The sequence below is a fragment of the Lutjanus erythropterus genome, chromosome 13, assembly GCF_056507025.1.
Source record: "Lutjanus erythropterus isolate fLutEry1 chromosome 13, fLutEry1.hap2, whole genome shotgun sequence".
Taxonomy (NCBI): domain Eukaryota; kingdom Metazoa; phylum Chordata; class Actinopteri; order Lutjaniformes; family Lutjanidae; genus Lutjanus; species Lutjanus erythropterus.
The window spans coordinates 16,488,715-16,512,075 of NC_139329.1; the positions used below are offsets into that span (position 1 = coordinate 16,488,715).

General features: G+C 39.8%; 1 protein-coding gene across 1 annotated transcript in view; it reads left to right on the forward strand.

Annotated features, from left to right (window-relative positions):
* banp (BTG3 associated nuclear protein) overlaps window positions 1-23,361 on the forward strand; it is a 40,555-nt gene that overhangs the window by 12,022 nt on the left and 5,172 nt on the right. Inside the window, exons 10-12 of the mRNA XM_084734051.1 lie at window positions 1,306-1,377; window positions 4,096-4,140; window positions 21,594-21,734. Coding sequence (XP_084590177.1) covers window positions 1,306-1,377; window positions 4,096-4,140; window positions 21,594-21,734 — 258 coding nt within the window. The remainder of the gene's footprint in view (window positions 1-1,305; window positions 1,378-4,095; window positions 4,141-21,593; window positions 21,735-23,361) is intronic.

Below are 23,361 nucleotides of genomic sequence, written 5' to 3' on the forward strand. Positions count from 1 at the left end.
GAGGGCAGATAGACAGGAAGAGAAGTTAGGGAGAAGGTGGAAGAGTGGGAGAGAATGGCTGTCAGGAGCTCACTGTGCAGTTATTACCCTCCCAACACTCTGGAGAGTATTAAAGGGTGCAGCTGAGCCTGAAATTTATGACTGCTGCTAATACAGCAGAGGAAATCAAGTATACTGACTGGCTATGATTCAGCGCTGCAAACTTTGCCTGATAATTACTAAACTTGTATTGTGTTCTTGGCAGATTACATGTACCACATTAGAGCTGCTTAGTTCATTATTTTTAATCACATTCTGTAAGTTGTAGCTAAAATTGCACTTAAAGGATAGGTTCACAATTTTTCAGGTCTTTCTTAAAACAATAGTCAGGTGCCCTTATGAACACCAAGACAGGCTTTGCTTGTCATAATTGTTCCTCCGGTTCATACTGGCCATTTAGACTTCCCTTCCAAATGTGATTTCAGTGTAAGTGTTGGGGGCAAATTCCATGGTCCTCCTTTCATGCAACGCTGTATCCAAAAGTTACAGTCTATTTAGTGCAAGGGCATTAGGCAGCAGGGGTGGGGGAAATGAGCGATTTTTAGATTATTAGATGCATTATTAGAGTCTCTTTTGAGTGATTATGATATAATGCTGAAAAGTAAATAATCAGAAATTTAAAATTTAATGATTGCCTCTAACAGTTTTGTAAGACTGTCTGAACCAATTTGGATGTTGAAACATAATGGATGTGAACATGTGTGTCATGTTTACATTCTAAACTAGGCTACAACTTGGCTACTTGATAAGTTTTGGTGAGAATAGATTGGCTGAGGATGGCAACTGTAGATGATTTACCAACCCAAAATGTCAGTATTTTACATCCTTGGAATGAGACTCTGCAATCAGCTATCTTTCTGGTGGGTTTACAAACTGCCCGGACAGATCCTACAGATTCTAGCTTTAAAAGTTTACAAATTTTGATGCATTAAGATGCATTGATAATCGTTTAATAACTGCATTGTAGCCCCCTAAATCAGAATCGAATCATGAGTTACCAAGAGATTCCCATAACGATTAGACAGGCCTGTATGACTAAGAGGAATGATTATACCAAGCAAAACCTGTTTCAGTCTTCATATGGGTGCCTGAAATTTGTTTTAAGACAGACTTCAAAGTTTGTTCACCTATCTTTTAGCTACAATTTCTAGTTATGTAATAATTATATGTTGATTTCTTTGATTTGCAAGTGTCTCAATTTATTGATCACCTTTGTATAATTGTTCCAGCTTCAGCTGTCTCTCACCCTTTATCTGTGTCTTTCAGATCCCACAAGGTCAGTTGCACATTGCCCAGGTGCCACAAGGAGAGGAGGTGCAGATCACACAGGACAGTGAGGTAAGTGTGTTTGTGCGAGAATGAGAGGGAGAAAAGAGAGACAATCAGCCAGTCCTTTTCTTGAGTCATTCTTCCTTGTATAATTTCTTAGCAAACACGTGAGTCAGTAGAATTTGTCTTGAAACAGAATATAAGTGTCACAGTAAACTCATGCTTGAGAAAGAAGTGGTTCGCTGGGAAGAAAAACAATGTTGTCTACTTTAGTGTGGGAATGTTAGTATGTTAGAAATCTGGTTTATTGTTTGGTTGACTGCATTATTTGATCAGCTATTTGAAATAAGCCATTATATTTGTGAGCATGTAGATTCAGCATTAGCTGCAGCTCTGCAAAGTCCCTCAAACATAAGGCAATTTCCACATGATTACAGGGTTGATGCCCATGCAGCTGTGTGGAAGAAGAATTACTCTGATAGGTAGCTACACCCATTTCCCAATGATATATCAAATTTAAGATTGCTCAGCTTATATTTTGGAGACTAGGCTTGTCTACTTCTAAAAGAAAGACAAGGGAGGGCCATAATTTTCATCTGTCAAGTACGTAAAAATTTAAACACTTATGTGTCCTGTGGGCCTTGTATGTTGCTGTTTACCCATGCAAATAGCCATCCCAGTGAAGCTTAATGCACCCGAATAATACCTGACATGAACATTTAAGTCGTTAATGAATTTTAGCAAAAACAGATGTTCCATAGAGAGCATCTCAGTGTTTATATATTCGCTTGCTTATGCATGGCATTTGTTTCCATATAATGCCCAGAAGTCTCATATCTCCTATCAGATATGCTCTCTGCCTGCACACACAGCGCTGGCCTGCCAGCTGAAATCAAAATCTAACTCCAAACCACACCAACTGCTGAAAAAAAAATTACTAACAGTGATGCTGATGTGGAAATTCTTTGAGGATGTGGGAGAGTGATTCATTTTAAGGCGCCAGTCTGTATACACACATACACATGTAATCAAATGCTGTATATGATACGGGCTGCACATAGATGACATCTATGCAAAAGCAATTGACACCTTGACCAAGTGTTTTTCCCATTTCCTATTCAGTGTTTGAGTAGGAGAGACGGAGTGGATTGGAGGCAGAAAAGCTCTAAAGCCTTTCCTGCTCTTTGTGGCTGAGCCCAGATTTTCTTCTCCTCTCTCCTTCCTATTCCATGATATTGTTTGTTTTTTGGAGTTCAAAGCTTAGCAACAAAATCCCACTTCTCCCAACTGCCACTCACAGAATATGTTTTCATTAGGAATGGGTCTCTTTCATCAAAGACATTGGTTTCAGAGTGCTTGAAAAGGAAATGAGCTGTTTGAGAGATTACACCACTCTCTGGCCATATGGCAGCTCAGACAGCGCCTGATATATACATGAAATACAATTAGCAAGAGAAAACAGCTGAAACGTGGGGTTGGATAAATATGGCTTATGTGATGTCCCCTCTCATGTGGTCTTGTTAACATCACTGTGGGTGTTCAGAAACTTTATGATGGTCATTGCATTTTGATGAGACAGCAATCAGCTTGTGCCTGTGCGAATAGGCATCTGTTTTTGTTTACAGGAGCGTCGATGAAGCCAGAAATGACAGAATAGTTGACGTAGACTCAAACACATTGCATCCACTTCTCTCTTTGTGTCATTATTTATAAACTGCCAAACCCTGCATCATCAGAATCCTGTAACAACAGATCTGACACTTCTGAAATATTGACGTTACTGTCTTGCTTCACGTCGAACATAAGAATTCAGTTTAGCACTGTTTAATGGCGTGAATTAGGGCTGTACAAGTAATTATAATATTTTCAAAATTGCAATATGCTGAGATGCCCTGACAAGGGCTGCAACTAAAGAGTATTTTCTTGTTGATTAATTGATTTATTATTTTCTCAATTAATAGTTGTTTGGTCTATAAAATGGCAGAAAATAGTGAAACATGAATGTTGATCAGCATTTCCCAAAGCTGACAAAAGATGACATCCTCAAATGTCTTGTTCTGCCAACAAGCCAAAGATAGTCAGTTTACTGTCTGAGAGGTATAAAGAAACCAAAAAAATGTTCATGTTTAAGGAGCTGGACAGAGAGAATTGTGACTTATTTGCTAATTTATTTTCTCAAAAAAATCATTTGTCAAAATAGTTGACAAGTAATTAATCAATTTAAAAATAAAAATGAAAATCTTGCAAAAATGATTACCTCTTACCTCTCACTCCTCACCCAGCTTAGCACACTCTTGGTCCAGCTGAGTGGGTGTGTACTGCACTGGACCCCGTTTCCCAGAGCCTTCATAGCGCTACATGCATCGTAAGTTGCATCTTAAGGTCTCCCTTAAGCTTATGGGCTGTTTCACAACTCTGGGAAACAGACTGGGAGACCTTAAAACACAACTTACGATGCACGTAGTGCTACGAAGGCTCTGGGAAACGGGGCCCTGGTTGATGAGGGTGCAGCATGGAGCAGCAGCTGTCACTCTGCAGATGATTACATTAGCAAAATAAAAAGACAAATATGGCCCCAAAAAATTGGCCAAAAAGTCCAACTGGCGATGGATTCAGCGCATTGTTGATAGGCAATAGATTTGTCTAATCGTCCAATCTAAATAGGAGAGAAAACAAATGGACAAGATGTGTGTCTTTATGGCTTTATTATTGTTAGTTAAAATATATAAATGTTTGTGTGTATATAACAAGGCACCAGGTTTTTGAGATGTCACTTCTCTGTTTTAGGGAAATCTCCAGATTCACCAGGTACACGTGGGTCAGGATGGACAGGTAAGAAAACGATTACTGTCATAATACCCTAGTTAATCCATGTTGTCAGCCATTCCCAAATTTAAGAATGCCAAGGCCCAATTTGAAATCTGAAAATCTTCTGCCACCCACCCAAACCTTTTTATTTACAACTCTGATCAATACACAAGACAAATCGTACTAATGCAGAGACAAGAGACAAAAACTGCTAAAATTCTCTTTTTGACTTAGAATTTAGACTATTGTTTTACTGAAAAATGGAACACATCTAACATAAAATGGCAGCCACTTATTAATGTTTCATTACCAGGATCCAAATTATCTCACTAAACTGCGATGATTATATTAAAGCAAAGACAGACCTCTCTATGGTCAATATAAGTTTGTCTCTAAACTGTACTGTTAAATACAGTATTGTTTAATTAATTTATTTAAATTTTTATTTAATTGTTTACTAGCTAGTAATCATCTTCTTTGCTGTCTTTGCTGGTGCTTTCCTGCATATCCTGGCATGTTACTGCCACCTGTAGATCAGTGGAATGGTGTGAAATGAGGTAAAAACGGGGACCCACTCATAGAAAACAGCTCCGCAGTGCTACTAGAGTTCTGAAACTCCACAGGGAAGTTATTTCAGCTCATTGTTGGAATGTAAACGGAATTGAAGGACCAGGTAACATTAATGTACTAAACTGATTAAGTTTGCTGGTTATTCTTTTATGAAATGGACGATTGCATCTCGACAAACGCAGTAAACATCTCTCAATAAGAGACTGACACAATCTACCACGTGGTTTGATACAATAAACACACACACACACACACACACACACACACACTTGGATGTCTTTAGAGTCTTCCCTGTGTCTGTGTCTTTGTTCACCTCTCCCCCCTCCTCCATCTCTCTCTTGGATGTTTTGGACCGAGGGCCCTTCCTGTTTCTCTGCTCTTTCCTCTGAAATCCAAGTGTGTCTCGATCAAAGCAGAGCCGGCCTGTGTATGACCATCACAGGCCACATATGGACGCCTGAAGACCAACACATAATTTAACATTTATGATTTCATCATGTTTGTCTCGAAGTAGGGCTTTAGGGAAGGAAGTACTCTCTCACGCTGCCCGTCTGGTGGTTTAACTGTTTTATGTTATTTTGTCAGGACAGGTGTTTTTATGTAACAGCCAATAGAAGCTTTTTATCTCCTAAATTGTGAATAAGGCTACACATATTCACTGTTGGGGTCCTCACTAGAAAATTACACATTATTATTTACTTTTCTTTCTTTTTTTTCCTTTTTTTTTTTGGAAAGGCAGTGAATTCCACATGGGCCTTTAAGAAAAGTAGTTATGCTATTCATTAAGTAGTTTTGCAATACTGCCTAAAACAATTGTGGTGCTTGCATGAACTGGGTCACTAAATGTTTCAGGGCTGAAGCTGTGTTCAAACAGACAAAGCACTGTGTGAAAAAGCTGTCCTCTCTCCTCATTTGTTCCCGTTGTCTTGTGCTGCACCTGGTGGTATGCGGCCACCACATTGGCACAGTAGGGTTACAAACACATCTGGAAAAAAAGTTAAACGTGGCTCAGCTTTTGCTTTAACACAATGCAACATCACAAGCAGGTGTAGTATGGCAGTGGCCAGTTAAAGACATGCAAGTGCACAGTCCTGGTAGATTAGTTTGTGAGATGAACGGCGTCATTGTGCTGTTTACCAGGTGATTGTTGCAACAGAGCATAAAATGATTATTGCCGCGATACCTTTCCAGAGTTGTAAAATTCTTTCTCATAGTTTTATGAACCACTGTGCAGTATTTTGGCATCTGATAAGCTTCCACACTCATGGAACTATTTCTCAAAGCAGCCATCTTGGATAATATTTCATCATCTCACAAGTACCAAAATGGACAACACAACTCCACCAACGCAACCCCAGGTTTGTAGTAAAAAATAGTTTAAAATAGCATCAACAGCCCTAAATTCAGACTTTCTGAGTTGTATTTGCCACTTTGTTGGCTCAGTTAAACGTACTGGGCTCATAATTCAAAATTTTTTGGCTTGAACCTGAAGGCAGAATAAGACAGAGATTTTTCCATAAATGTTGTGCCAATGAGGAGACTTTAAGAGGCTTATAAATGTAATGCAAGTAACAACCTAGTTGTTCACTCAGTGAAGTGATGCCTTACTTTGTTCCACTGCAGTAAGAAGTAATGTGATTACAATAACATTACTTTCAAAGGAATTGGTCTTCCTACACTGCACTAAGACAGTCATCACCCTTTCCATGTAATAAAGCAACATTTTGGGATTAGAGGTTATAAACCACCCATTATCTGGAGCCTTATACTTTCAGCTTCCCAGTTCGCCATTTTATAGCCTGATAAATAACTCAATCATCTAATTCCCTTATAGGTTCAAGGCGCCATAGCTATCTGTGTGCACGCACATTTATGGTGTGTTAATGCATCTGCTTTATATGAGGACTTTTTGTTGTTGTTTGTATTGTTTTATTGACTGTTTGGCTCTGTATGTGTTTTCAATTGATTGAGGTAGTCACCACACATCCTCTTGCTCATTCTCTCACACATCCATGCCTGTGTCCTCATATGACCCACTCGCTGAGCCTGACAGCAGCATTCCTCTCTGTCTCTCTCTAGGATCTCTTAACAAGTTTTGGCTGGGGTTTGGTTTTGATTTGCACCACAACACACATTTCAGTTCACAGTGTACTTGAACTGCAGATTTCCGTCAGCTTTATCTCATTTAGCTGCTCTGTAGGGTATATGTTATACCGTGCACAACATGCAATAAAAAAGCATTATTTGAAAGTGCAGTGTGGGACAGATAGACACCAAAGCGTCAACAAAAAAGAGAACAAAAAACTGCAAAAAGACTTCTATTCCCTTGGCAGTGTCTGGGAGCCTAGTCCAATAAAAAGCTCTTTTATTTTCTTTTTCTTTTTAGCTTGTGCTTTGATTGGGTCTGTAAAATGATATGCATGAAGTGCCAAAACAAACACACAGTGACTTATTCTTTAAACCTTATGTTGCAGGTCATGCTTTTCACACACATGCAGTGTATGCTACAGTACCAGGGTCTCCTCACTTCTTATATTCTCATTGAGCTGAGGGCAGGCGACTCATAGGTCAGCTCTTAAATCTGAAGAGTCCCAGAAAGAACATAAAAACACTCAAGGGAAACAAAGGCCCCAAAATGTATTATATTGGTGATAGCAGTTATTCAAGGAGATTAATCACGTTGACCCGATATGGTTGCATCCAAATGACATATTATGTCTTTATCATGATTGGTGTAATATACTTTGGACCTGAATTTGTTAAGAACCCTGGACAAAGATAATACAGATCAGACTTAATCCTGATGTGTGCTTTCTTAAGTGTCTAATTCGTGTGTTTACAGAGAGGTCTACATCAAACAGGCTGTGTGTGATGTCACTGTTTTTGTAATCTGGCAGTATAGTGCTGAGGCTGTGTTAGTGTAACCCAGCATACGCAATTCATCACACAAGAGCTCTAATCTTTTTTTCTCTGGGGCCGTTTCCTCTCTACACCATCTCTTCTTTTCAACATTCCTGTGCTATGTAGCTGTGGTTGTACCTGTCTTTTACAAGCCATCTGTTGCATCCAATCACTCCAGGTCACATTAATGGCCAGATACGCGCTTGGTTCGAATCTCAGATGGATTAAGATCAGTTACATATATGAAGAAAAGTTGTCGCACTCTTGGGCTGTGACTCCGGCTCCATACAAGTATTTTTGCACTCCATCAGGGTCTCTTAATGTGTGCGCTAGGGGTGTGTATCTCACTGACTGAGACCGACTCGATACGTATCTCGATACATGTTCAACAATACGATATGTCTTATAAATCTTTAAATGGCCAACGAGTCGGTTCGATACGATTCAGCTCTGTCACAATATGGTACAATATGATGCAATACAAGACAATGCAGTGTGTCAGTCTTTACATTTTGATTCAATTAATGCTACATTTGTAGAGTGCTGTTAGTTGCAAAAAAAAAATCCTGATAGATTTACTAAATGTAGTAACAGTAGAGACAGAGAGAAGGAGACATTACAGTGGTGTTAACATCTTATTATGGGTCTCGTGTGTAAATGAGATCCTGTAGCCTAAATGAGAATCTGTGAACAAACTTTAAAACTGTTTAAAATATCAGTATTTTTGCAGTAAGACAATCTGCTGCTCTGTTTCATATGAAGAGTGCTGTGCTTTTGATTAGTGTAGAGGAACAGTGAAGTGTTACATGCTCTCACAGTGACATGACGTCTCTGTGGGTCAGACTCGTGGCTCTGTTCTCCGCTGTCCGACACATTTTGCATAAATGATCTGCAGCAGTGTTTCTCATCTTTTTTTATAAAACCCAAACTTATTCTACACTTGCATGTTATTAAAGTTTGGTGGTGCAACGCGGTACAGTGTCACTTCTGTCGCTGTTTTCAGCACGGTCTGTTTTAAGTAAATGAAGAGGAGACACAGGAGAGGGAGGAGGGAGCACTTGTTTTTGTGATTGCGGCAGCAGGCGTCCAGCGAGAGCATTGCAGGCAGAGACAGTGGGAGAGAGAAGATGGAGGGAAGTTAACAGTGGCAGGTCCCTGATGCCAAAAATGAAACGTATGCATGTCCTAATGAGATGTGTCAATACGCTAGTGCTGCATCGATTTGTTTCTGGTTCATGTTCAGCGTTTTTTTTTTTGGTGGGAGGTTTATTTTTGGCTCAATTGGACAAATGTTCCATTATAATCTTTAAGTATAATGTAACTCAAGTGGTCTGAGAGAAACAAGACTTCTCTCTTCTCTGCTCTTGACTCTGTTTCCAGGCTTTAGAAAATCTAGCTCATGACAGGAGACTTTGACAAATCAGAAGTCGGTAAGACGGTTGATTTTTGAGTCTCCTTCCTAAAATGCAAATAATTTCAATTTAATCAGCTTTATTTTCATTATGTTTTAGATCAAACATCTTGCCAAAGCAAAAAGTCATATCGTATCTGACGACCTAATAATGAGACTTGACGATCTACGGTCTTTCTCCAAAACTGGCTGCGACATATTTTAGGGAAAAAAACAACTGAAAATGATCATCATTAGTCTTTATTCTTTTGCTCACAGCTCGTCAGTCATACATCCCAGTGTGTCAGTGTTTGAGTAAATCATGCTGTTCAGTAATAAGCTAGTGCTAAGCATGCTTTGCTTACTTTTCCATAATGTTCCAGAACGAACTTAAACAAGTTGTTTTTTTTTTTAAGCAAGCAATAACTGAGAAGATTTGGGGCCTTTTTAAAGAATAAAGGTTCAAACTTCTGTTCCAGCTTTACTGACTAAATAAATTGAGGTGTCTTTGTAGTTGAGGAGACAGGCTGTGTCAAAATGTTGAGAGGGCTGCAGACTGACCCCTCTGTCTGGCCTCTGTCCACCCATCATTCTCTCTATTCTCACTGGAATGAGCAGCGCAGTGTGCTACACACATCTCACACTTTGTTTGGTTGTCTAAATGCTAATGCACATTTTGAATCTGTGCAGGCTGCAGATTTTTGTGTTTCCGCTTTCATGTCAGTTAGTGCCAACTTAGCTGATCTTAGTGCAGTTGTGCCAGCTGAGAGTCTGAACATAACCAGATCCAAAATTCTCTGCTGGCCTATAAAACCCCTCTCATGCAGACGGAAGAGAAGGCAGACCCATGAAACTATAAAATAACTAGTCTTTTACTACACTCGCTGTCTGTCATAGCCTCTTATCTAGTGCCCTTCTCTCTCTGCGCTGTGATCTTACCCTGTGCTGATGCAGACCAAATGGAGGATTGGAAGATGAAAGGAGCAACTGATGAGGAGGAGGGGAGAAAAGAAAAAAAAAACGAGGAGAGGAAAGCCAAGGAGGGAGACCGTCTGGAATAGATGTTTTTTCCCATTCGTGATTGAAAACTGTGACCAATGATCTGTGAAGTGGACAAAAAACAGTCTGTAAAACAAATGCATGGTACCAGGTGGTAAAAAATTGAAGGGGTGGTGCCCCCTGCTAATTCAAAAACAATATGCCCACAATGACCTCGGATGCCCGTTTCCCTTATCCACCTTTGCTGTCATTTTCCTTTGTAAATATGTCAAAGTGTGAACATAACAAAAATAATTCAATAAGAAAACCTAAGGGAGAGCAGCAGATCCACAGCTAACAGCTTTTAGAGGACTCTCCCTGTCAGATATCTGTGAACCCATACCGTGTCAGTCTGAAAAATCCAGCAGATCTCAAGAGATGGTTTTGAAGCTTTAACAAATTTACTGATCTTGTCATCCTCTTGCGTCATTTACTGATGATGGACCTGAATGCCGCCCATCAGGGGATTTAGACGTGATTGTCAAGAGTCTGAACAAACCCCCCACCCCCTTCCTTCCCTTCCTCCCTCTAGTTGAACCTCTGCCATCCCTTTCTGTCAGCATATGTTATGGTGCATCTGCTGGACCCTCCCAAGTGGCATTATTCATGGCCAGTGTGGGAACTGGGTCACAGAACAGAGTGTCCAGCTCAGCACTGGTCCTTCCGTCCATGCTGCCAGAACCTGTGAACACAGAACCAGTCTAGAACCAGGAAAATTACAGACAGCACATATTGTGTGAGAGTGGTGGTGCAGAGAGGGAGACAGATTTGTAGAGGGGTTCATGTATGAGAATAAAGTGAGGTAATAAAGAAGAGATGCAGAGGAAACAGATAAATTAATGTGTTTTGACCTCAACTTCTCTGAACTTGTGTTCAAGTGTTGATCTTACAGTTGTGTGCGTTTTTGCCAGAAACATCAGCCTTTTCCATACTGGTTGTCACAGAGTTCCGGTAAACATCTTGCAGTCTAGTACAGTATGTCTTGATGTGTCATTTCTCCACACAAAGCAGATGCTTGAACAATCTGCAGGGTAAACCTCACAGAATCAGGGTGTGATATGTGCTGGAATCAAACTGCTGGCCTGTGGCCCGACTTACTCAGTTGTGTTTTTTCTCTCTCTGCTCAAGAATGTTGTTTCTTGTGTGTGAGGGGTTGTTGAAATTCTTATGATTCACAGTGAGATGGGAGGGTAAAAATCAGATGAAAAGATACAAACAAGATGTTTTATGACCAATGTTTAGTACAAACGGGATGTACGTAAGCAGTCAAACATTTAGAGGTCTAGTTGGGGATCCTGTTTCAAAGGAGTAGTGGTCTGCTTTGTGTCTTTGTGGCATCATAGTTTGGAGATAAAGGGCCACAGATCAGGGAATCCTTAAGTCTGACTGTGTGTGGGTGGGTGAGTGTGTGTTTGTAACTCAGCATTTTTAAGCAGTGCAGAGGAGGATACCCCCAGTGGTGTTTTCTTTTGTCTTTGTGGGCAGAGCTCAGGGTCACTGGCTGTGTAAGAGGGACCAGATGTTTTAGATGCATTTCAGTGTGACTCAACATCAGGACAGGCCTGGTGCAGCCCTGGCTCACCAGTCCCAGGACTACAGTTCATCATCTATCAGTTTCAACTTTAACACGATCCTGATAGGGACAGCAATTCTTACAGCAAAAGTGCATTTATTAGCGAAACCTTGAAAACTGAAAAACTGATTCCTGCCCCTAATGGCTGTGAACTCATGGAACTCATGATCATATTTAAACCTACATTTAAAAAACAGAATAGCTAGAGCATTTATTCTTTTTGCAGTAGAAAGTTAAGGCTTCTTTTCTGTCATCATGTTTTTCATTCGTGATTAGGTCATTACATTATGTGTGGTACAACATGTGGCACTGTAAAGTGGCACCAGCAGATAGATAGGTTGATAGTTTTGGGCTTAGGTTCTACATATTTTAGGGATTTGAAGCATTTTGAATAATCTGGGAAATGACATGACATTGAGGAAAAAATGTACCAGTGTGGGCATATTTTTTAAAGAAATTTTAAAAATGTAAATTAAAAAAACCCCAAAAACTTAAGGAGTTTTAAGAAATATTTTCTTCATGTTTCTACATTTAGAAATCTTTTGAATCAATATGTTTTGGGTGTTTAAGTAAAATGTGGTGCAAGAAAATGCTTTCTTTTTGAAATTTCTGACACAATTTCAATACTTTTATCATTTATTATTTTTACTAACATTTGGCTTAAGTTGCACAGATTTTCAGGATATGAAGCATTTGAAGAATGTCCAAGAAATTACATCACAAGTAGCAAAAATACCAATGTAGGCACTGGCAGACCATTTCTATTGCTGGGTTCAGTAGGTTAATTCTTTACTGTAAACATAAATCAGGGTATTTGACACACATTGAGTCCTAATCAAAATAAGCATGATTTCATTAACAAACAGATTACTCATCAGTCTTCCAAATTCCTCTTGGCATGTATAACACAGTCTGATTTCTGTCTGATGTTTTTTGTCTGCACAGACATTACAGAAATGGAGTGAAATAGATGCAAAGTGGTGTGTTTGGAAAAAAGCAGCTTGACAAACACTGGGGGAACAATAAAAGTTGTTTTTCGTGGGAATGATAGCACAACAGCCTGCACACTGCAACAACGGTGTTTTTGTAAAATTCACCAGTGCACACAGTTCAAATGTCATCAAAATGTAGTATGTTCAAACCACACATACTTCTGGACATTAATGTGACTATTAAATAATGATGCCAGAGAAAGGACAAAACAGCTGGTTGAGGTGGATGCTGCATGATAGAGAGTCCTGTGAATGTTTTGTTTTGTTTCCTGGCTGACCAGTGCTGACAAGTATACAGGCAGTTCAAGTGATTGTATTTGATAGATGTGGTGTCTCAGTGAGTTTAAGACTCCAGTGTGTAACATACTGACGTAAGATGACAGATGTCTTTCATGGCAGGTCCGAGACTTGAAGTAGATAGGATGTTTGGCTGCTGTGTGTCGAAGGTGCTGTGTGCTTTTGAGTTTTGGGTGTACTGCTTAAAGGTTTGGTCTTAGGTCATCTGGACATGTTGAGTGTTAAAATCTATTTTCCATTTTCATTTGTTTTGGATATTTGAAGAGGAGTGCCAGAACAAAAAAACAGAATAAGATGTATTTACAGTTGTGTCAGAAAAATTACATTTGATTGAAGTAAATTGTTGGCCTTCATTGACGTGCAAGCATTACTGTATTAAATGACTTGTTAAGATGGGTATTTGTGCAGTGTGATATTTTGTTATTTGAGTTTTACAACCTGTGTATATCATCTCCTCTGGCTCCATTGAATAAAACAGGATAATTGGAAACACGATAAAGTCATCATCTTAAATCATGAAATTTACCGACATTGTAAAACTGCCTTCATCAATTAGGTAGGCCAAGTTTGGATTTACGCTAGAGAACAGAGAGAACCTTCAGTGGAATTTTTCTTTCTTTTTATTTTTAAGGGGCCTGACTCTTAATTACGGCTGTTATTTTTGTCATGAGTCCCCCTTTGATTTGCTGGTTCTGGATCAGAATTCAAGTTAAGCTGGTTTTGTCATAAAACCTCTTTGCGCCCCGTCTGAATCTGACTCGCAGTCTTCTGGTGGGAATTGTGGACCAAAGGATGCAAGGCAGGGCTTGATTGGATGCAGGTGTCGAGCTCTGGTGTAGAAACTGTCAGCATGTGGGTGGAGATGGGAAGTAGTGGGCCAGGTTATAAGGTCAGCCGTCATGCAAGACAGTGATGTATTATAAGGGTGCATTTTAAAGAATGTTGAGCAGTTCGGAGGAGGATATGTCAGTAATGTATGGTAATATCACTTGCATAAACAGTAGGATATGTGAAATCAATGCCTTACACCTGCACTCTTCCTGTTGGCCAGCAGGGGGTGACTCCTTTGGTATGGTCATAGTTGCTAGCTTCAAGTCTCCTCCTATACAGCATGATTTTCATAAAGTAAAATTATTTTACTTCATTAAAATAGATGATATACCAGGGTATACTTTAGGGCAGTGCTTCTGTGTCTGACAGGTCATTCTGTCCAGCAAAACACAGGGCTCACAGAACTCAGATCAAACTGTCAAATAGAGAGTATTGATCAAATTTGGATCATGATTCAGTCACTGCATTGCCTATTCCTTGCTTGCACACTATATTTTTTAGAAACATAATTTAGTGTACTGTTGTAAAACAACAAAAATAGCTACCAGGCAGTTGGGTCCTGTCTAGAGGGGATTTCAAGCTTTGCGAATTTCTCATGAACTTTATATGTGTCATTTTTTTTTTATTGTGTAACTTCTTCATGTTCAGCAAACTAAAAATGTTTTATAATGTCACAATGGGTAAGATAGAATTTTAGGGACCAAAAACACCTGGTTATGGTTAGGGAAAGATTACAGTTTGGGCTAAACTATTCACTCTTGCAAGATCTTTCACTCTCTGGGGTTCCTTTCCATTTTCCATGGCCGCCGTTTCCAATGGAGCTTCCTGAAACTCAGACCAAACTGTAAAACAAAGCAGTGTGGATCACATATGGATCAATATTCTGTTACTTCATTGCCCATTTCCTGCTAAAATCACAGTGCAGCACCCACCAGCGCTACGCTCATTTCAGAACTGCATGCACTGGTTCCACAAAACAAAACATGGCAACCCCTGTAATGCCAAATGTGAGGCTTAAAAGCAGTAGTCCACAAACCAATGGATGATGTTACAGTGAATCTGTCCACTAACATAATATACTGTGTATGGGCAAATGTCTGAATATGTAACTGTGAATAAGTGAGAGAATTCACAAATCATAGAGGAGCAAAGCATAAAACTGTTGGGCTACTAGCAACTTCTGACATTTTTTTGGTTTGTATCACAAGCCCAATGTTGTCTATTCAATCATATTATGAGCTGAGGCCCAGCTGAAATCAGAATAGTCCTCAGACTCAGAGGTAAAATAAAAGACATATGTCACGAATAGTTAATGACCACAGTGAGACATATTTAGGCCAGTGTGTTCATTTTCCATTTTCCCAGTCTACACTAAACAAGCACTCAAAGCACCGCTGTGTCTATGGGCATCTTTACAGCCAAGTCATAGCCAGTCCTTAGCTCCCACCCTACTCCCTCCACCCCACCTACCCACCCGGAGATAGTGTTTCTATTGGACATCTGTCCAGGGTTGGCAGTTGCAGATGTTGTTGACGGCTGTGAAGCTGAGAGGAAGTTCCAGCCACTCCAAAGTCCAAATGTTTCTTTTTTCATTTCCCTGTTTTGGTTAGGGTTTTTTCAGATGTGAAAGAAGAGGAGGTATTCCTCTGGGAATGATAAGAACCAGATTTGTGTGGCTCTCTTTTCTTAGATTATAGACAAACCTGTCTTATGCATATGGATTTTTCTTTCTTCTAAAAAGAGGATCTTGTTTTAAGGGGGATTCCATTATTTATTTACAGCAAGCGAAAATTAAGGGAAAAAAAAACTCAGACACAAACACACACGTACACACAAAGCAGATGACTCATAGCATCATCCGATGCACAGCTGAATTTAACTGAGACCTCCTGTGAGCCTGGGAATTGATGCCAGCCTGCACTAAATATGCACAATAGTATGCACAATGTGGAAGCAGACTTATTATTGCAGATTTATTATTAGACCACAACTGCAATTATTCATCAATTAATTGATTTGACAGTCAAAAGAAAATTAATTGCCAACTATTTTGATAATCGATTCTGTCAAACATTTGCTGGTTCCAGCTTCCTAAATGTAAGAATTTGCTGCTTTGTTGTTTGTGACAGTAAATGAGTCTTTGGACTGTTGGTTGGACAAAAGAAGCAATATGAAGACGTCACTTTGGGCTCAGGGGAAATTACGATGAGCATTTTTCATAGTTTTTTCACATTTCATAGACTAGCGATTTATTGTGAAAATAATCAGCAGATTAATTGATAACGAAAACAATTGTTTGTTGTAGCCCTATCTGAGACCTTTTCACCAAGGATAAAGAGATAGAAATTTGCATTGTTGTATTTCTGCACAACCCATGTGTTTTAGAGCCCCTTTTATTCAAGTTTAACCAGTTTCATATGAAGTGAAAGGAGAGAAAAGACATTTTAAAATCCTCAGACAAGCACAGATGAGGGCTGAGTAACAAAGCCTTGTTTATCCAGTTGGTTATTGTCTTTCAGTCTTGGAATCATGAATGTTTTTTGCATTAAGCTGCTGTTTTTGTTGTTCATTTTCGTTTCTTTCCTCTCCCATCGCTGTGTTTCCTTAGTGTCCTGGATCCATTACTGAAAGCATTACAGCATCAGAAAAAGATTTATTTCTTTCATTCCCTTTTTTCTCAAGGCCATGGCAGCTAGCAAAGCCTGCAGAGAGTTTAAGATGCCCTTGATTGTTCTGTGCTCTTCTCTTCATGTCATAGCCCTTTAATCCTGCTTGTCTGTATGGTGGTGGCCAGCCAGCCAGCGCTGATAATTTAAGGGTCCCAATCCCTAAAACTTTGAGGTCAACAGTAACTAATGCATTTAAGACCTGCTGACGGCCTCTGTTTCTGACAAATTGAGCTCACTATGTCAAATGCAATATATTGGGGCTGCATTTTAAATGAATCATCTCAGCTTTTAGTTGAAAACTGATGCAAATGCAGGTTGTCAAGGCGAAATTCTCAAGTTTTCCCATTTTCTGGGGACCCATCTGCTTCAAGAAATCCCCCTCAAATATTTCTCACCTTTTTGTATAGTATATTACTTTCTACTAACAATCTTTATTTGCTGATTCAACCTAAATTACAGCAGATTTTTTTCTACCTCATAAAACATTTCCTTAATACAATATTCTAATTATTTAATTATGATTATGTCATATTAGCTGAATGAAAACAGAATCACTTAATGGTGCTCAGTAGTGTTTTATATGAGCTTCCAACGTTAATCATAGAAAACAAATCATTAATTTGCACTAATACAGAAAAACATTACACAAGGCTGAAATTTCCCCTAAGTACACTTTCTAGTCATCTTCCATGAGGTATATCCCTCTTGAGCATAAATCTAGCTTTCAATTGTTTTGTCATATAGATGGGTTGTTCTGACAAAGGGAGTTGTGGGACAGGATGTGGACCTGCTGGTGGCTTCTGTTTCTGTCAAACTGAGCTCACTACATCAAATCTAATATATCTGGCTATATTTTAAGTGAGTCATCTCAGCTCTCAACTCAGGCAATCCAGCAATCAAGGCAAGGCATCCTAGTTTCAGAGGGTCTGCTCCAAGAAACCAACAACAAGCATTTCCCACCTTGTTCTATGTTGTATATTAGTTTCCACTAACAGATTCACTTTATGGTGCTCAATCGTGTTTTATATGAAATTCCAACTTTAATTGCAAACAACAAATCTACAATTTATTCTACTAGAGGGAAAAAATATTACACTATAAGACTGAAATTCATCCCCAGAGTACACTTTTTGGGCATCTCTCATGGGGTGGATGTACATCTCTTGAGTGTAGATCTAGCTTTTGGTTGTTTTTGACTGAGTCATACAGACGGTTTGTTCTGACAAAGTGAGTCGTGGGACAGGATGTGGACCCGAGAAGTTCCTGTGTAATCACTGCAGAGATCTCACACACCGTTCCAGCTCTGTAAATGCTTTTATGATCCTCTGTGTGCTGCTCCTCACAGCTGAGAATGCAAACTGCTCTCAAATGGAGGTTGAGAATCTAATTGAGTTAGACAAGGGTTTACAATCTCAAGTATCAGCCATGGCAACTCTTGAATGCCGGTAATTATACACTTAGATACACTAGTTGGACAGTACAGACACATCATGCTTGAGGTTACACACATATATGTATACATACATATGACTGCAGGCAGATGAGCACTTGGCAGAAGCTGCATTTGATTCCTAACCAGAGATCAGTGTGATGAAGTGTGGGATAAGGATGGATTTCTATAGATGTCTGCCATGAAGAAACACTTAAACAGCTGGCTGTGTGTTTGGTTTCTCACTGTACTTATTGAGCTGGCTGATATGATGATAAGAATTGTTGGCACAGATGCCTTCTTCAGCTATGTATATGTTTTGTCAAGGAAAAGTTTGACATTATAGGAAGTGCACTCATTAACTGATCCCAGGAGACAGTTAGCTTAGCTTAGACAGAGCCAGGCTAGCTGTTTTCTGCCTGCTCACACTCTTTATATTAAGTTAAGCTAACTGGCTGCTGGCTCCAGCTCCATATTTAGCAACACAAGAGTAGTATTGATCTTCTCTTCTACCTCTCTGCAAGAAATCAAATAAGCGGATTTCCCAGCATATCGAACAATTCCTTTAACTTTCTGATTGCTGTTTACATCAGCCCTCCAGGCCGATGCTCTAATTTATCAGGAATGTTTTATGGGTCATCAAACTGTGACTCATTTGACCTAGAGTCTAGCTCGCTCAGCCCGGATCCACGTCTGTTCCTGAAGTGTCCTGGTTGTCTGATCGGGTGAGTCAGGCAGACATCTTACACTAATAGCTTCCATCGGGCTGGCCGGGCCTGGCGCATTATGGTGATGAGGCGGCACATTTTGTGGTGAAACTGGCAAGGTCTCTTAGATGACGAGGCTCGCCGGTGGGAAGGATTTGGTGGCGGGGGGTTAACTGAACCTTTGGGGCCTGTCACTAACTCACAACTTCAAAGCAAAGGTTGGACTGGGGGCTGTGAGGCACTGTGGGACTCTGGGATTGGAAGGGTTGGGGGCAACAAACATCATCTGTAATTGAGGGTTGTGAGGTTTGGGTTTTTCTGCAGGCTTGCATATTCACCCTTAAATTTTTCATGTGTGTTGAGCCAGTCCCGGCACAAAGTGCAGCTGAAAGACGACCGAGCAGGAGACCTCACATAACATTGCAGAGAAAGCACACCAAGGCAACATGTAGTGAGACCTGCCAAACAGGAGACACTGAAAGATGTTTGTGTTCAGTCTAGTGCCATGAAACTGGGAAAATAAATGAGACCATGCTCTCAGTTCATGGAGGAATGCATTATATTTGAAACCAGTAAGTGAGAGACTCAACTCATGTCTGTGCAGAAGACCAGAGTTAGTGTTTACACTTTAAGATATCTGCCCAAATTCACTTTTTCATGTTCTTTCAGCTGTATAGAAGTCATGTTAAGTCGCTGCTGATGAAAACCCAACATTTCATGATTTAGCTGTTGCATAATAAAAGCATTTAGATAACAATATAACAGGGTCCATTTATTGTGAAGAATTTGTAGGAATTAAAATGTTTATACGCTGTTCAGCCGGTCGAGTAGTTCCTCGCATGGTACAAAAAACGAAGCCAAAATATCCTGGATATAATGTCAGTCATTGCATAAACCCCTGTCTTTATATAATCAAATAACTAATTAAAATAAAAGTGATCAGAAAATGTTGTATATGCCTGTGTGTTTACATGCTTACATCTCTGCTGATCAGAGCTGGAGCCAATATATACCTGTAATTACTGTAGAGTAATTCGACCTGGAACTGAATGCCGATTGTACCCTTTCCCACTGAAGACAGGGGCCTGATGTTTGTTAGAGATGCATCGATTTCAATTTTCTTGGCCGATTCCGATTTCCAATTTTTTTTATTATTATTATTTTTTTTAAGGGTCTGACTTTAATTTTTACTTTTTGATTCTGATTTTAGCCGATTCCGATTTTCAGTCTCTCTAAGAACTATAATTGACAGCATTCACAAACATTTTTGAAGCTTTTCTTGTAAAAATTAAATTGAATGTTCATAATGAAAACACTGACTATTAAATATTAATTAAATACTGTTTTACATTTTCTCCAAAGTCCTCCAGGTTACAGCCAGGCCTTATTATATTTTCATATTAAGATTATGAATGAGGGAACGCAATCTCGCGAGATCATGGAATCTCACAGGATTTTGCGGGATGCAATTTCACGTGATCTCATGTGGAAACGGATGTAAACAAACCGAAGACAGACATGCTGCAACAGTTTGCTGCAGAAAAACTTTGCCGTGAGAAAAACAGATGCAAACATTAAACGAGTCTGGATGAGAAAATGTTTGAGGAGACACATCAACACAGGTTGTTTATTCTTCAGCCAGAACAGGAGGTGAGATTTTAACTGTCCCTCTGTGAACAGCAGAGAGCTGCTGGCTTACATTAGCCTGAAGAGCTACAAAGTTTATGGCTATTCTGTAACATTGTCAGCTGTTCTGTCTCGTTGTAGACTGTATGTCTTCTCTTTTTCCTGTTCTTAGAATCTGTTACTAACACCAACTTCATGCAAGCATGTGTCTGAGTGTATGTAGCTGTGATCAGCGCCGTGGTGGGTGTGATATCATGGTCAGTTTGTCTGCTGTGTGCATGACATGACCATTGTGCAGAACACGTGTGTCAGTGACGGGCACAGAATCGGATATGTGACACTGACCGGCTGGTCACCGGTCAGGGCTGCTCATGCTGAAAACCGGCCGGTTCCGGTCTCTGGCCGGTCGATCGGTGCATCCCTACTGTTTGTTAGTGTAAAATGGGCTGTATTGTTAGAAAGCTCTGTGCCAGACTGGAGGGGAGAAGTGTGGTCTCTGACCTCTAAAATGAACACGCACAAACACAAAGCTGAGTGAATGTTTCCCTTTAGTCATTTCTGTCTGTGTTCCTGTTGACAGGATGATTGTATGTTAATTTGTGTGTCTGTTGTCACGTTGGAGTTATGCTAGCCAAATTAACAGCAGTGCTCTGCTAATCCCGGAGCATGTGTGTGTTTGTGTGTGACATCATACACACACACACACACACACACACACACACACACACACACACACACACACAGGCTACACTCTGCATGTTTTCAGTTACAGTCTATCTATAGGAATAGCCTCAACAAGCTATAGGAGTACTCAACAATACTCTGTACAGCTGCACTGTGCTGCTCTGTAATTAGTGCATCGACACCACAGAGCTCTAATGTTGCCTGGCTGACTTTCAACACTGTGGGAGATTAGGATCCCCCTGTGATGTCTCATTCTGCATTTATTTCTTTCTCTAAATGCTACTCAAATTAAATGAACTCAAATAAAAATGAATCCTAACTAGCATATCGCATTATAGAGCCCAGGACAACAGAACTTGTAAAAATATAATTGAATTGAATGGACCATAAAGTTTCTGTCCAACTCGATGTATAAGCAGATGGCGGCATGAGAAGTCAGTGAGAACAGCAGGACTGAAATGTTTATTTACGTCATTCAAATACCACCACATGACTCTTTCCTTGCTGCACAGTTACTTGGTGTGTTTGTGTGACACCGTGCTGCTTGTACACACTGATGACTGCAATCAATAAAAGAACATAAACACATCAGATAGAACATAAATGAGGCTGCCTGCTGTTTGTTTTTATTTGTCTCTTGTTTAAACTCAGGTGGATGAAGTTGTTGAAGGGGTTTTCGATCAGATCAGTGACACTTTTATGTGATTGATTTACTGATGATAATATTGACAATGGATTGACAATTTCCTCTCCTTTCTTCTCTCTCCTAGGTGCTGCGTGGGGCTCAGCTTATTGCGGTGGCATCAGCTGATGGGGGGACCACAGCAGTCGAGGGCTCCCCCCTCCCCCCTGACATCCAAGTGCAGTACGTCCAACTAGCCTCCGTTGGAGGGCACACAGCTGCCGTACAGGTAAAACAACACACTCGCATAGAAACACAAACTCTTCCAAGCTCTTGTACACGTGTACATAAACACAGATTGTTTGTAACTGGGTATCATTCCAAGTGCTGGAGTGTGCAGCTATCGTCTGAGATGGAACAGACCCTAGTACTAATCTAAATCAGTCCCACTACACATGTGTTTGTGTTTTAACCAATCCATAATAAATAACTGTGTTCTCTACCTCTTTTCCTCAGTCTGATTTACAGATCAGTAATCAGTCCTCAGTTATGCCATTTATCTGTGTTGTATACTTAGTACTTGGCCAGAAGATACAAGTTCCAGGATTTTGCTTATATCAGTACTCTAACTGAAGTGTACTGTCAGTAGTTTTGTACCCCACTTGGAAATTCATTCAGATCTGCCAGAAAAGGTGCTGAGAAGTTGAACTGGTTCAACCAGTTATTGCAGGGTTATATCCTATAACCTGCCAGTTAATCATATTTCAGTTTTTGACACACACAGACATCCAATTTGAATAATGGATCATTGTGCTTGCATCAAGGCCTCAAAACACTTTTTTGTGCTCAAGAGAAGTGCTGCTGTGTATGTAATGAAAATATGAGTGAACAGTTTAACCTAAAAGAATGCTGTGCTTGTGCTAATTTGTCTAAACTAAGACTAACTTGGCTAAATCAAACCAGCCAACTAACAGTTGTTGGGGTCAGTGTGGGGGATACTTGATAGATCTGGCAGCTCGAAACATAATAATGAACCAACCCACCAAGAATTCATTTTTTCAAAGTAAGCGCTCTAAAATCAAAGATATTCATCGCTCATGTTTCTCCTTGTAAAATGTCTTGTGTAATTGGTAATCTGTTTATTAACCAGTGAGAAAATTTCCTCTCCATGGAATTCTTATTGCATGCTCCTTTTAAAGGTGTGGCAGGCACTTAATTACCTTCATACTGAATAATTTAGCTTCATCCACCTAGAAATTAAAACATAATTTCTGTTCATTTATATTTGCCAATTTTGAGAATCCACAGATGTCTTCTTCTCTTGTGTAATTCTTTTGCCTCTTTTGAGAAATTACATGATGATGAACAGCCAGACCTTTGGCTGTTGGCTCTGACATCTACCCTCTTTCTGGTTGAAATAGAAATATTAGTATAATTTCTGCAGTTTAGCCAAACGACTTAACAGGTACAATGGATCCATTTTTCCCATGTTGTCATAATTTCGCCCTAAATAAAATGCTCTTAGCCTTCTGTCATTGTGACGCCTGTTTGGACAAACAGTAATTTAACATAATGAAGTGGAGTTGATGGAGTGTTACAAGGAGAAGAGTCGTAATTAGTAGATATGCCTAAAATTCCTTGATGATTGAGCTCACTGAGCAACCGCCACATGTGGAATCGGGATGTGCACAGGCAAACGGCACAGTGGCCTTTGAAGTGGTCACTTTAACCCTGCGAGGAATATGGAAGAACAGCATTTTTCCATTGTTCCCTCTGCTTTTTGTTTTCCCCAAATATGTTGAATATCACATTTTCTCCTTACTTACCATTTTCCTTCTTTCCATCAAGTGCCATACAAAATGGGCACTGTCTAGTCCTGATGTGACTCAAGTCTTTGAGCATAAACAGAAAGGACT